A 14,980-nucleotide genomic window follows, 5' to 3' on the forward strand; every position below is an offset into this window, starting at 1 on the left:
GGGGGGGGGGGGATGTTTATGTTAAAAATGGTTAATATAAAATGTAAAGAATTAAAGCAATTCAAAATAATTTAGCCTTATTACTCAATGATTAGTGCCCTTTTAGCCTTTTTTCTATTTAATTTATATAAAGTTTAGATTGATTCTTACTTTAATTAATTAGGTATTTCTGTTATAATATATATTTTAAGGGGTTAGCTAAATACATATCTATTAATCTCTTTTTTATATACATCAACATCAAGAATTACTTTTATATTTATACGTTACAGATAATACTAAAATATATCTTAAAATCTTAATATATTATTTTTCTGCTTCGTTTGTTCCCTGTTCAATTTCTGGTTAATTATAACGAGCAACCAAAAAAAAAAAGATATTTGTCTAAATAAGTTGAAATTTTAGCCTTTTTTAGATACATAATGCGTCAGAAAAAAATCTGATTAAAAACCCAAAAAACAACTATGTGAAATTTGAATTTAGAATGTAAAAAAAAAAGAGAGAGCTAGGGAGACACGTGGCTATGATACGAGAGATTTGACTGGGAAATAAATTAATAGAAGGTGAGGTGTCTTAATCATGTACAAATATTTTTGCCGTGTCAAAATATAAATATAAATATAAAAATAAATAATTTTATTATTAATATAATAAAGAGGGGTTTAACATAAATAAAATAATGTATATGAAAACCAGGGAAGGTAATATCCATTTCCAACCAATTAAAGATGTTTAAGTTTAGATTTAATCAAGTGGTCGTCTATTTTGTCTTCGAAGTTAGTAGGGAGTAGTTATGCCAGAAACGTCATGTTGAAGATCAGATTGCATTGTTGTTTAACTATTCCATGAAGAATTAAATCCACATAGTCTTTTTGGTGGTTCAACTGCTGTCTTTAAGCAACCAAAAAACGTAGGAAACGTTTCCAAGAAAAGCATAATTTACTTGTCACAAAATTAAGTTTAAATTAACAAGCATTTAATATGCATCGGTACAAGTACTTGAATACCTAATGACAATGGACTATCTACTCTCCTTATCAATAAAATGTTGATTACCATCACAAGTCCAATTTTGAAACTTTTTGGGTTTGCTTCTACGGGTTTTTATAATAACCTCCACCGTAGAATATATGTTCTTGTTCGATCGCAAGTTCTTACAAGAATTCAGGTGTTTAAATAAAACGCTGAGTTTTTGTCTACATTTCGTTTTTATTAGTTTTTATTGTTTGTTAACTATTTTATTTTGTTTTAGTAAAATTATAAAACATATAATTATACAAAAAAAATAAAAATAAATTAATTATTGTAAAATAAACTTGTTATTTTGTTTTATTTTTCATTTCTTGTATAAAAATATACAAGTTTTTGTATTTTGTTTTATGAATTTAATTTTCAATTTTCTTGTTAACAGGTTATATGATTTTCTCAGTAATTTTATAAATAAAGCTGTACTGAGTAAAAAAAATGAAAAGTAAGGTTTTTGTAAAAACCTTCAAGAGTTTTTTTTAAGTTCTTATTTTGTTGAGGTGATAATGATATGACAAAAAATATGAAAAGTGGAGTTCTTAGAGGTTCCACTATTGTGGATGCTCTTATGATTGCGAGTACTCATCGGTTGTTTACTAAATGTTTGTCTTGCCTCTTATCGGGTAAGAGATTTTAAGTCCTTATGCTCGCCTGCCAAGTTAAGTGACCCGATAAACGTTCAGTAAACGGCTATGCCGGATGCCATTAGTTTACCTTTCATAAAAAAATTGTTGATAAGTAATGAAATCTAATTTTATTCCAATTACAAATTTGGCTTATAATATAGAAAACCTACTTCGTCATTTGTAAATTAAATACAACATTTGATCAGAAGCATATATTATTAGTTACATATTTATAATTTTCTACTGACCTGGTAAACTATAAGTTATGGATCAACAACATAATATTTTTTTACATCGAATAAAAATGTTTGCATTATTCAAAAAGTTGTTTTATTTTCAGAACTATATAATTTTTTTAATCTAAGAAAGCATCCTAAGAATTCTTAAATTTTTTTTCATTTGCACTTCGCTCCCACTCCTCATCTTAGCATCTGAACACATGTTCAGCCAGGTTGCTATAATGCACATTATTTGTTCACGTCATGAGACTTCTCGTGTAGTCCCTCCCTCAATTACGCGTATTCTCCACTATGCCATGTGTATAAAGTGGTCAACCATATATGCTTATCATGAAAAGCATCACACATCTCACACACACACACAAAATACATATATATATATATACATACATATATATATATATATATATATATATAGATATATATAGAAAGAGAGACTTGGTATCATATGAGACTAAGGGTTTTTCGTGAAACCTGTAAGACCCATTCTCAACCCTTGGATTAGATCTACAAACTGAATATTCATAATCACAAAAATTGCCACAAAACTTCTCAATAATCACAAAATTGCCACCGATGCAACTTTAGACCATTAGCTTATAAAGTTGATCAATAAACATAAATTGGTCTTACGGATCTCACGAAAAACCTTTGGTCTCACGTGAACCCAACCCTATATATATAGAGGTGGGTTATTATACAACCTCTTACATTTGTATAACCTATACAACTCAATCTAACCGTCCATTTAATTTGATGAATATGTAATTTATAGAAGTTTTGATTATTTCTTAATATAAAGTATTAATCATAATTAATGAACCGTATTCATATTCCATAAATATTTAAATCATAATAAATGAACTCTTATAATTTCCATAAATATTTCAATTTATTGAGTTGCATTGGTTGTACAAATGTGATAGGTTGTATTTGAAACAAACTCTATATATATTTGAGAAGATTTGAACCGACGACCTATAAAAAGTAGCTCAATGTCTAACTTCATTTGGCGGTTAAGTTGGTCCTCATAGTTAAATGTCAAATATTTAACTATGAGGACCAATTTAATCACCAGATGAAGTTAGACATTAAGCTACTTTTAATATGTCGTCGGTTCAAATTTTCTCAAATCACTAGAGGCTTTCTAACTGTTATCTTTACGGTCCCATGAAATTAGATGAGGTCTACACAAAAAAGACTAAAACCTTGTATATTACTGAAAAGGGAAAAAAAAAAAAACCTTGACATTTAAAGTCAAGCTCGAATGGACACTCCTAGCATTTTGTAGTCAAGAAATAAACAAGTTTTAGCTTTAATAATTGTCCCATTTTCTTGTCTAATAACTTAGAACATCTCTAACAGCTATGTTATTTTAGAAATTTTAGAGATCCGGTAAAAGTTTGCTCCAACAGTTATGCTAAACTCTCCTTTAAAAAAAAAGAAAAAAAAAAAGATAATGAGAAATCTCCAAATTTAGAACAATACAAAAAGGATATATCATATTTGTTAAAGATGCAATTAGAATTCAATTCTCTCATAATTTTCTCTTGTGACATTAGTTAATGCCATATCATCTTATCCATGAAAAAATGCATTTTCAGGAACTAATAGATTAAATCTCGTAGCTTTATGTCATATGATATGTCACACACCGTCAATCTTTATTCAACAATTCAAATGCTTACAGATTGATTTCCAGCTTTTCGAAAGAGTTGGTTCTCTCCATAGAGGCTCTCACCAATTACAAAATACAAAACCGATGCCTAATCACTTCCACCCTCCTATTTATACTTCTCCTAACAATGAACTTACCTCACTTATTGACTAATTGACCAACCCACTATTATCCCTACCATCTATATGTGTTAACACAATGAACAAGCAATCTCAAACTATGAAAAAGACCTACTTGCCTAAACAACTTCAGTCCTTTTCTTTCATGACAAGCTGAATTTTTGTTATGATCCCCAGCTATGGCAGCTCGAAACACTTCTCTTGCAGAAGGACACTTACCTAAACTACAGTCAAGCCTTGAGCTACACAAGCCAGGCGTTAAGCCAGAACCTACACGGCTTGAGAAATCGGACCTCAATAAAGAGAATGAGCTCAAAATTGGTCTACTATTTGCAAGAAAACTGGAAGAGACTTTGGATTATTGGCTTGTGGATTTTGATAATGATTGGTTTGTTTCTTTGGAAATACTATCAATACAAACAAAGGGCTGCATTTGAAGTTATGGGTTACTGCGTTCTTACGGCTAAAGGCGCAGCCGAGACTCTCAAATTCAATATGGCTATCATACTATTGCCTGTGTGCAGGAACACTATAACTTGGCTGAGGTCAACCAAATTGTGTTATTTTATACCCTTTGACGACAACATCAACTTTCACAAGGTTCGACTTTACTATCCTTCTACTTCTGTTAACGCTCGATTAGTTTTATCCCTTCAATTGGGGGTCTTCACAGATACAATCACCTCTGCTATTTGAGATAGAGGTCGAGTCTGTGTACAATTGACCCCCACAGACTGTAAGATCCCACATTGGTTAGGAGGGAAAATAAAGTTGCCTAGTAAGGTATTGATACCACCTCTACTAGACGCACTTTAAAACTGTGAATCCAAATGTGAACAAAGCGGACAATATCTTGTACGCTTAGCCTGGTATATTACAAATGGTGTAAGTATCGATTCTTGTACTATCAGGATGGTGGGGTAAACCCCATCGGGTATGATGAGTCCTGCAGGGGGTGTTTGTAACATCTTAGGCAAATCTCACATCGCCGATTACAAGAAGGAAAATTCTTGTGGGCTACCAATAACTTCCACCATTGTTTTAAGTTAAATTCAAAGTTATTGGGCCAACCTATTGCTTTGGGGTGTTACAAATGGTATCAGAGCCATTAACCCGACTGGTGCGTAAGAGAGGACGCTGGGCTCCCAGGGGGTAGAATATAAGATCCCACGTCGGTCGGGGAGGGGAACTAAGGTTGCCTTATATGGAACTGGATATCTCCTCTACTAGACGTGTTTTAAAACCATGAGTCCAGGTGTGGACAAAGCGAACAATATCTGGTACGGTTAGCATGGGATTTTACACATACCCTACTTTCAAGTGGAATTTATTGGGTCTGTTTGGTTTGGTAATTAGCACGATGAACATGAATATGTGATTTCTGGTTCTCGTTTCCTTTTTCAGACCATAGCTGCAGCCATTGTAATCGGGATAATCCTTCATGCCGGTAACCATTTGGCATGTGATTTCCCAAGGCTTATAAACGAAAAAGATATTGACTACGATCTTAAGATGAGTCATTACTTTGGCCACAACAAACCAAGCTACATAGACCTTGTCCGAGGCGTGGAGGGTGTTACTGGAGTTATAATGCTGATTTGCATGGCAATTGCCTTCACACTTGCAACCAAATGGTTCAGGAGGAGTCTAGTGAAGCTACCAAAACCTTTTGATAGGCTCACCGGCTTCAACGCCTTCTGGTATTCACACCACCTCTTAGTTATCGTCTACATTTTGCTGCTAGTCCATGGATGGTTCCTTTATTTGGTGAAGAAATGGTACAAAAAGACGGTATATATTTGCTAAATTCTTTCTTTTTTCTCAATTTAACAACTATTACAATGGATCTTATATCATAACTATGACATAATATGGTTACAGACTTGGATGTATCTTGCATTTCCAGTTCTGCTTTATGCAGGGGAAAGAACCCTCAGATTTTTCCGATCAGGCTCTTATACCGTACGGCTCCTAAAGGTTAGCAACACCAACCATGTGTCTCAATAGTTCAAAAAACGGCCAACTTAGGGGTTGTTTGGTTGGGTTTCCATTAAGTCCTATAAAGATAAAAGTTGTATGTGTGGAGTAATATTTCTGTGCAAATTGAAAAGATTTTTGTTTGGGAAAGAGTTTTCTTAGATGGAAGGTGCGTGTTTTTTAATTGGGAAGAACAGGTGTGAAAAAACTTGGCTTTATGCATAAAGCTTGTTCCTAAAAGGTTATTGAATAAGTCACTTTCTATACCATTAAGCCACTACCAAACAGCTAGCTGACCGAATAAGCTGTGAGTCCTATTAAGCTCATTAAGCCACTAACAAACAAGCCCTTTACTTACAAATAGAGTCTAGACCTTGGGGATCCTCAGATGTCTCCAATTCGACTCTACTCAAGGCCACCAGGGATTTTCCTTACTGTTATCTTTAGATCCCATAGGATTAGTCGAAGGGTGCACAAACCGGCCTAGACACCTACGGTTACAAAAATAATAGTTTCAAAAACTTAATATGGTCTTTGATCTTTTTTCATTATTGCAACAATATTTAGGTTGCGATCTATCCGGGTAATGTTCTCACATTGCAAATGTCCAAGCCTCCCCAGTTTCGGTACAAGAGTGGACAATACATGTTTGTCCAATGCCCGATTGTATCTCCATTCGAATGGTAACTATAAATTATAAAACTGTCATTTAACACATTCAATGATCAAATAAGTTACCAATTATTCTAAATAACAATCTTTTTCAGGCATCCTTTTTCAATCACGTCTGCTCCAGAAGATGATTACCTTGCCATTCACATAAGGCAGCTAGGTGACTGGACGCAAGAACTGAAAAGGGTATTCTCAGAGGTCTGTGAACCTCCATTGGCTGGTAAAAGTGGGTTGCTCAGAGCCGATGAAACCACCAAAACAACGTATATATTCATTACTAGCCTACTTCTTTTGGGTAACCGTGGGTGCTTGGGCCAGCTGTAACAACTCGTCCCACATGAATGGTGGGATACGTGAGTTCCTTATAAGCTTCAAGTTATGGTCTACCAATAACTTCCATCATGGTTTTAAGTAGAATCCGAAGTTATTGGGCAATCCTGTTGCTTTGGGCTTTGGGGTGTTATAAATGGTATCAGAGCCGACCCTTGTAGTCTGACAGATGTCAAGAGTTTAAGTGGAGGAGTTTGTAACAACTTGTCCCACATGGATAGAAAATGAGATTTATGTTCCACCATGGTTTTAAGTTGAATCTAAAGTTATTAGACCAGCCTGTTGCTTTAGCCTGTTACAAAAGCTTGCGTGCACCTCAACTAATAACAGTCAGGAAAATCCCTAGGAGGAGACTCGAACTGGCGACCTATGGGAAAGAGCCCCAAGGTCTATCATTTATTTGCCAGTTAAACTGGCCCAGGTTACCCAAAAAATAGCCTACTTTTTTTAATTTTATATAATACTTCCATTTCAGCTTGCCAAGATTGTTGATTGACGGGCCGTATGGAGCTCCAGCACAAGACTACCGTAAATATGATGTTCTCTTGCTTGTTGGACTCGGCATTGGAGCAACACCTTTTATTAGTATTCTTAAGGATTTGCTAAACAACATTGTTAAAATGGAAGAACTAGCAGTAAGTAACTTGTTATATTTGCCTCATTGCGTCACCTTGATGCTACTTATACGAGTCTCTGAACCTGATTTTGGTTTTCAGGATTCAACATCTGGTCACAGTAGGCGATCGGATCAGAGTTCTGGGAGCGCTGATTCTTCATCTCATGGTAGAGCTTCCCCCATAAAAAAGAAAACTTTGAGGACCACAAATGCTTACTTCTATTGGGTAACTAGAGAACAAGGTTCATTTGATTGGTTCAAAGGAGTCATGAATGAAGTCGCTGAACTTGATCAACGGGTATAAGCCTCAAAGGTTATCTTTATGATCTATTTTATAGTTAAATATTAAAAGACTGTATTTATAAAGATGGGTTATGTGCAGGGGGTGATAGAGATGCATAATTATCTAACCAGTGTCTACGAAGAAGGGGATGCTCGATCAGCCCTCATCACGATGGTTCAAGCTCTCAATCATGCTAAAAACGGCGTTGACATTGTGTCTGGCACAAGGGTAAGATGTTATTTTTTTAAGAATCTTAGGTCCTCTTCATTCTCACCATTTAAAATTGATGCATATTCATATCAAAACCAAACCAAACCATATGAGCCCAGTACATCTTGTAACATCTCAGACCAACCATACCAGATATTGTCCACTTTGTCCATAAACCTAGACTCACGGTTCTAAAACGCGTCTGATAGAGAAGGTATCAACCCTTATAAGGCAACCTTTGTTCCCCTCTCCAACCAATGTGGGTCTTACACATCTCAGGGCATGTTTGTTAGCAGCTTAATGAGACTCGCAATTTATTTGGTTAGCTATAAATTACTTGTTTGATAGTGGCTTAATGATATAGAAAGTGGCTTATTCAGTAAGCTTTCAGGATGGAGCTTTATGAAGAAAGCCCAAAAAAATCCAAAATTGCTCCTCCCAATTAAAAACACGCTCCTTCTATCTATGAAAAACTCATCCAAACAAAAACCTTCACAATCTATACAGATAGATTAATCCACACATACAGCTTTATCCATACAGGACTTGATGAAAGAAATAGTGTCTGGGAGGGATAAGTGTACACAAAACTAATGCATTAAAACTTGTGATTAACAGGTGAGAACCCATTTCGCGAGGCCAAATTGGAAGAAAGTTTTCTCCAAAACATGCACAAAACATGCGGGTGCTAGAATAGGTAAGTGCATGCATCCCTAATCCATATAGCCAATTATATAGGTTATGTTTTATCTTATTTAAAGTAATAATATATTGTGGGTAACAATATGCTGAGCAGGTGTGTTCTATTGTGGGGCCCCAGTACTTGCCAAGGAACTAAATAATCTATGTCATGAGTACAACCAAAAAGGTTCAACCAAATTTGAATTCCACAAAGAGCATTTTTAAGGTGTCCATAATCCATTCCAGTGTACAGTTTTAGCAAAGAAAGGAGAACAATTTTGTTTCATTATAAGCACATCCTTTTTGTTGGTGAGATGAGTTGAACCAAGAAAAGAGTATGGTCTTCTGTGGATACAATCAAAAGTTGACAAGTGGCATGATGCGAGTGGCGGGATCCACCGCACATCTAGAGGTTCACATATTGATGATGATTTAGAGGGGGTCAAAGACAAAGGGGTTGAAATAGGACAGCTACCAAGAATTCCTCTAAAGATTGATTGAAGGTGTTGTAGAGATCCACCTAGAATTATGTTTTTGTTTTTTAATTATACATATATATATATATATATATATATATATCTTGTACAGATGAATTTCTGTACCTTGATCATATAATTGTATTTAAAAGATCATTATATATCAGAAAACAGTATTTGGAATTTTGATCCTACCAAGCAGAAGTTGCAAAAGGAATTCAATAATTGGCAAATGAAAGTATATGTATCCAAGTTATTATTGGTGCTATAGAAGATCATATGTGGTCGGATTCGTACCTTGTTTTTGGGTACCGAAATGGTGATAGGGGTTGGACATGAATAAACCGGAGATTAGAAATGCAACTAACACAGGGTCTGTTAGAAATGGAGGGTTCCTTGATCGTAAAAGACCAGATAAACCAATTGGTTCCAAATACAATAATTTGACCCGATAAGCCTTGGGTATCACGAATTGGATATTGGAATAATCCAATGATCACTCTGATCTTTAAGGCAGTAAAACTGAGTTCTACACCCAGATTCAACGTTTTACATATTTATGTGAGTGTTACGGGTAGTTGGGCGTTTTACATATTTGTAACTGCTTGTGAATAAGGTTGAAAAATGGATTAGAGTCCGGCTCAGAAGCTTGAGTCATAAGCCATTATGATACAGACAAAGAGGCTTCTGATTCTATACTTAGGGGTCATTTACCCAAACACTTACCTGGTAAGTGCTTACCGGTAAGATTCAATACCATCACTTATCTTATTGGGTAAGATTTTAGTCCATCAAAACGGCATTGTATGCAACAATTTACCCGGTTAAGGAAAGTGCTAACCGGGTAAGACTCTCGGTCTTGCCATCACTCTTACCGGATAAGATTCTCGATCTTTTCCATGTTCATCCAGTAAGGTAACGTGACTTAACAAGCGTTTATCAGATACGCATTTGGTAAACGGCCCCTTTAGTCACCAAAACCACTAAGTTTCTAACCTTCTCAATTTCACTCGAAAAGTTCAAAAACTCAAATTTCCTAAATAAAACTCTACATAAAATCCGTAAAGATTTCGGACCACTGCCCCAAAACCCACGAGAGCGGCCCCCTAGGACCGTGCAAAGAGGAGCATCCCCTTTAACCCCCTGCCTTAAAGCGATCTAAGTTGATAGGGGAAACATTTGTAAGTGTACACTCTGCAACTCGTAACTCACATTATATTTGCCATGTCACGTAGTCGAGCCCCGGTAAATCACAATTACATCAAAATACTTCTGAAAGTTTATTACACTTGTAATATTTAATTTTAAAATTCTTCCAAATTAAATTAAAAAAAACTCATGAAATTCACCTAAACAGAAACTATTCTTCTAACAAGTCAGAAGTCTGAATAGCCAAATAGGTTAAAATAGTGAAAGCCTACAACATTAAAAAAAAAAACCTGCACAATTATTGGAACCCTTGATCAAATGTCAAATGAATGCTGTTCACTGGAATCGAAATTCAGTGAGAAATCGAGTCTAAAATGAAGAATATCGGACCTAAAATTTCAATAGATGGTTCATAATTAGTTAGGGCTCAATTAATCGACCTAATCCTCTGTGTATTGATGGACGTTGACGTTAGATTAGCAAGCATCACGAACAATGTAACAAAATAATATCAGCTTAATACCTGGATACTTGAAGCTTTTCTACACTCGATGATGGCTGAACACGTTTCATTTAGGTCTCGATTTCATGAATTTAACCATTTCGTAATAATCATATTGATGTAAGCAAAATGGTGCGAACAACGCTAGCAAACCTGTTAATAGAAGCTCCATGATTGAATTTTTGGGCCGAAGAAGACCAACTTCAAGGTCCAAATTATGATAGTGGGCCGTCCTTTTATTCGTCTGTGAATGAGCCAATAGGAATTAAGTAAGATGCAATAACTTGGACTATTCGGCTATGGCCCCAATAAAAATCACTTGTGGGCTGTGGCAACCGGTAAGGGTGTGCACAAGTTGGGTTAAACGGTTTACAATATTTTTACAACTTAATTTAATTATGGTGGTTTGGAGAAATTTCAGTCTGATTCAACTCATTCAAAAGTATAATATAAACCAACTCAATTTTTACGGGTTGGATTGGATTGTCGGGGTTAGTAGTTACATAAATTTGACGAATAAAATACTTCATGATACTTAAGTTTATAAAACTAAACTATTAAACATCTTATCTAAAAAGATAACAATAGGTTTATAGGGCGTCTTTTTGACGTTTCAACAAGTTTTTTAGAAGCTTTTTAAATTAAGTGTCGTGTTATTTATTTTATAGAAACATTTTGATAAGTGTCCCTTAAACTCATCTATTTGTATGACACTTGTGTTCATATGACGCATTTTCAAGTAGTGTCGTATAAAATAACTAATACGATATTTTATTCTAAAAGCATCATAAAATTTTGTTAAGACGTCCAAAAGTCTTCCATAAACATATTGTAACTCTTTAGATAAGACATTTTCTGGTTTCATCTTAGAAAATATCATATTAGAACGCTTAGATATTTCAGGCATCCTATAAAATCTAATGTTGTTTGCAGTGAAATGCTATAACTAAGAATTTTCTTACCACCAAATTATGACATCAAATGAGGGATTCTTTGGATTGATAGATTCGTCAAGTAAATATCTATCAACATCATTCATATTCTCTGGCAAATCCTTTTGTTGTTACTGCAAAAACGATTTTAGTAAGTTTCTCTTATTAATTAGATTCATTGTCATTATTCTTTGATTGTATACATTTAGCTAAAACCATTATAACATAATTGGATTCATAGTACACCACCAATAAATAAGCGTCCTAATAGACCATTTTATAAGACGTAATTTATAAGACCCAAAAATAAAATGTCTTATATAAAGGTGTTATAATAAATTTATATGATTTTTTTTTGTGTTTCAACAAATTTAAAAAAAAATGTTTTAATATCAATTTATGTTTTAATAAAATTTTCAAAATTTATCTTCAAATGGACAAAGTAAAAGAGGTATTAAGATTCTTTAAATTCAAAAAAAAGTTTATTAAAATGATAGTTTACAAAAAATAAATGAATTTTTTTATTTCTATTAATAATAATCTTTAAAATATTTAAAATAATAATATTTTAATAATATAATTAAATGTAATCTTATAGAAATTTTAATTTTTGATTCTTAATTTTAAAGAATATTAGATATTATTTTAAGGTAAGAAAATGTAACTCATTAAATTAATTTTTGTTAGGTTGTTCAGTCTGATGTTTATCAAGTTTATTCTATGCATGAAAGATTATTTAGTAAATATAATTATTATTAATTCATTGTAATACTTGAACTTTATAATTGAGTGTTTATAAATTTATTAATTTCAAATATGATTGTGATAATTGATTGAATATATAGGATTTTGAAAAATACGATCTTAGATGGTGATTATAAAATATTTGACAAATAAATGTTTTTGCAAGACGTGGAAATAACTTGACCCCAAGTCTAGCCAAACATATAACCGAAATGATCCCAACTCTGGTCCAACCCAACTAAAACAAAACAACTGCAAAACAAACCCAAGCAGGATTAACCTTGATAAAACTCACCCAAATGACAAAACTAATGCCCACTCGAACACTACTCAAAATCAACATAGCGAACAAAGGGACTCCTCGAACACATCCATGTGAGTCTCACAAAAAAACATAGAGTATGCAGCAAAATCAAAGAGATGAAATGCACCAATCGGTCCACGAACGGTTAAAATGTCTCAAGCGATTCGAGATTCAGAAGAACGCAAGAACATGCCCCTCAAAACCCATATCTAGGTTGGACACAACAGTAGCTTCAAATATGGAACTATGTGCTTCATATTAGTTGGTTAACTATATCCTTGATTGGTTATTCTAATTTTGTAGGAAATCATTATATTTTATGATAAGCGTAACCATGTCACGTGTTTATAAATATACCAGTGTAATTTTTGGATGTTCATGTTATATGTTAAATTTGATAACAAATAACATAACCATGCAACCAAATTCAATATTTTACATTTAAAAATTACGAATAAGATTATACTCGATACCTATTACACCCACAAGTTAAGCAAAGAATATTCAACTTCAGGGATCTAATGGGAATATTTTTTTATAAATATATTACATATAAAGAAAGAAGAAAAAGTAATTAAAAAAAAAGAGTTTCCATCCATGTGGTTTAGATCAGATTCCATATTTGTATCTGAAGTGAGACAATTACATAGATCATCCTTGTGGTATGTGATTGCTTCATTATCATCTCTCTTTTAAACTCTAATCTGTTTGTTAAGAGATATTTTGGATTTTTTTTATACCGTTTTCTTCATTCTCGATGTAAAATTTATATTATTACATACTGTATTCTACGTATATCTGTTGAGGAGTATGAATAAAAGAAGCAAAGGTGGAAATAGGAGAATAGCATCGTTGATGGAGCTCCATTGTTTGGATTATGGATGAACATGAACGATGATCCATCTGCTAAAATACTGTTTTCGTGTTGCTTCAAACCCAACCCATATACCCATTACTATTAGCCATTAGTTGGTACATGGTGACAATGATTTTGGATGCTGCTTGCACAGATTCATTGCCTAAAATGTTTAAAATGTGTATTTACAGGTTATATGTACAAATTTAACCTCTATGTATGTGGGTGTCAAGTTGACATGGTTGAAAGGGGATAGAATGGATAGACATGTGTTATTATCTAAGAGGCCGTTTACCAAATACTTACTCAGTAAGTGCTTACCGGTAAAATTTAACACTAATATTTACTTACCGGGTAAGATTTTAGTTCACCAAAACGACATCGCATGTAACAATTTACACGGTAAACGCTTGCCGTGGTAAGAGTCGTCACTCTCACTTACTGGGTAAGACTCTTGGTCCCTGTCTCATTCTTACCGGGTAAGATTCTTGGTCCGTACCATATTCATCCGGTGAGATAATTTAACTTGGTAAACACTTACTCAGATAAACGTTTGGTAAACGGCCCTTAAGTCGTATTTTAAATTTGGTTTTTTAATTAATATATAAAAGGACGAAATTACCACTTAAATGCTTGCATACATAGGTACGGCCCATGTAATTATTTAATTTTAGAGACGAAATTCGTATTTTTACATAAACCACAGGGATGAAAAATGTAAATCACTCTAAAAAGATAAGAGTGTGCGAAGCACGTGATATAAAGCCCAAAAAGTTGGAGGGGACAAACTTGCCTCCATTCCACATCATTCTCATTCATTACAATTTATTTGGTTTAATATTTATAAAAATATTTTCAACCGATTTTTTAAAATGAATATTTTTATTTTAACTAAAAGCATACTTGCGCAATTCAATAAGATACATCGTGATTTTAATATTTAATTTTATTATTTATCTCAGTCGATGTTATAATATGGTTTTATGTGATTTTGATAAAGCGATTATGTTTTTATTTTTGAATAAAATATATGTTTGAAGATATCATAAAAATTTGACAAAAATATATCGATATTAGTATCGAATTAACTATTTGAAATTTCTCATTTTTTTGTGTAAATTTTTAATTCAATTTTTTTATAATTTAATTTATGTACAATAACGAAGTAATTTACATTTGGTTTAATAATATAATATTTTATAAAGATAATAATTATTTATTTTGTTGGAACTCGATAATTATTCTAATTATATTTTATATTTTTTATATTTTAGAATGCGATGTTCATCTTCTATTTGATTATGTTTATCTACAGTTATTTATACGAATTCAAACATCGAGCTTTAATAAGTTGTACTTATGCATAATTACTTGTAATCTTGAATTTTAAGTAATATGAATCAATATACAGTACTTTATGATAACAAAAATATATCGATATTCGTATCAAATTAATTATTTAAAATTCTTCATTTTTTGTGTAATTTTTTAATTTAATTTTTTATTATAATTTAATTTAGGTACAATAACGAAGTAATTTATATTTGGTTTAATAATATA

General features: G+C 33.1%; 1 protein-coding gene and 1 long non-coding RNA gene across 2 annotated transcripts in view; one reads left to right on the forward strand and one right to left on the reverse strand.

The window, feature by feature from the left end:
* The window catches only part of LOC112527275 (respiratory burst oxidase homolog protein A), a 13,290-nt gene extending 4,445 nt beyond the window's left edge, over positions 1-8,845 (forward strand). The window contains exons 5-14 of the mRNA XM_025137807.1: positions 3,866-4,288; positions 5,093-5,479; positions 5,570-5,665; positions 6,233-6,348; positions 6,433-6,600; positions 7,143-7,302; positions 7,384-7,581; positions 7,666-7,794; positions 8,395-8,473; positions 8,573-8,845. Of these exons, the coding sequence (XP_024993575.1) occupies positions 3,866-4,288; positions 5,093-5,479; positions 5,570-5,665; positions 6,233-6,348; positions 6,433-6,600; positions 7,143-7,302; positions 7,384-7,581; positions 7,666-7,794; positions 8,395-8,473; positions 8,573-8,682 (1,866 nt within the window). The 3' untranslated portion in view covers positions 8,683-8,845. The remainder of the gene's footprint in view (positions 1-3,865; positions 4,289-5,092; positions 5,480-5,569; positions 5,666-6,232; positions 6,349-6,432; positions 6,601-7,142; positions 7,303-7,383; positions 7,582-7,665; positions 7,795-8,394; positions 8,474-8,572) is intronic.
* Positions 8,846-10,183: 1,338 nt separating this feature from the next.
* Positions 10,184-10,699, reverse strand: LOC112527619. Its single transcript, XR_003070767.1, has 2 exons — positions 10,606-10,699; positions 10,184-10,472 (listed from the first exon to the last, which is right to left on the reverse strand). It is a non-coding gene; the product is annotated as an uncharacterized LOC112527619 (long non-coding RNA).
* Between the last annotated feature and the right edge of the window lie 4,281 nt (positions 10,700-14,980).

The sequence above is a fragment of the Cynara cardunculus genome (assembly GCF_001531365.2).
Source record: "Cynara cardunculus var. scolymus isolate 2C chromosome LG 15, CcrdV1, whole genome shotgun sequence".
Classification (NCBI taxonomy): domain Eukaryota; kingdom Viridiplantae; phylum Streptophyta; class Magnoliopsida; order Asterales; family Asteraceae; genus Cynara; species Cynara cardunculus.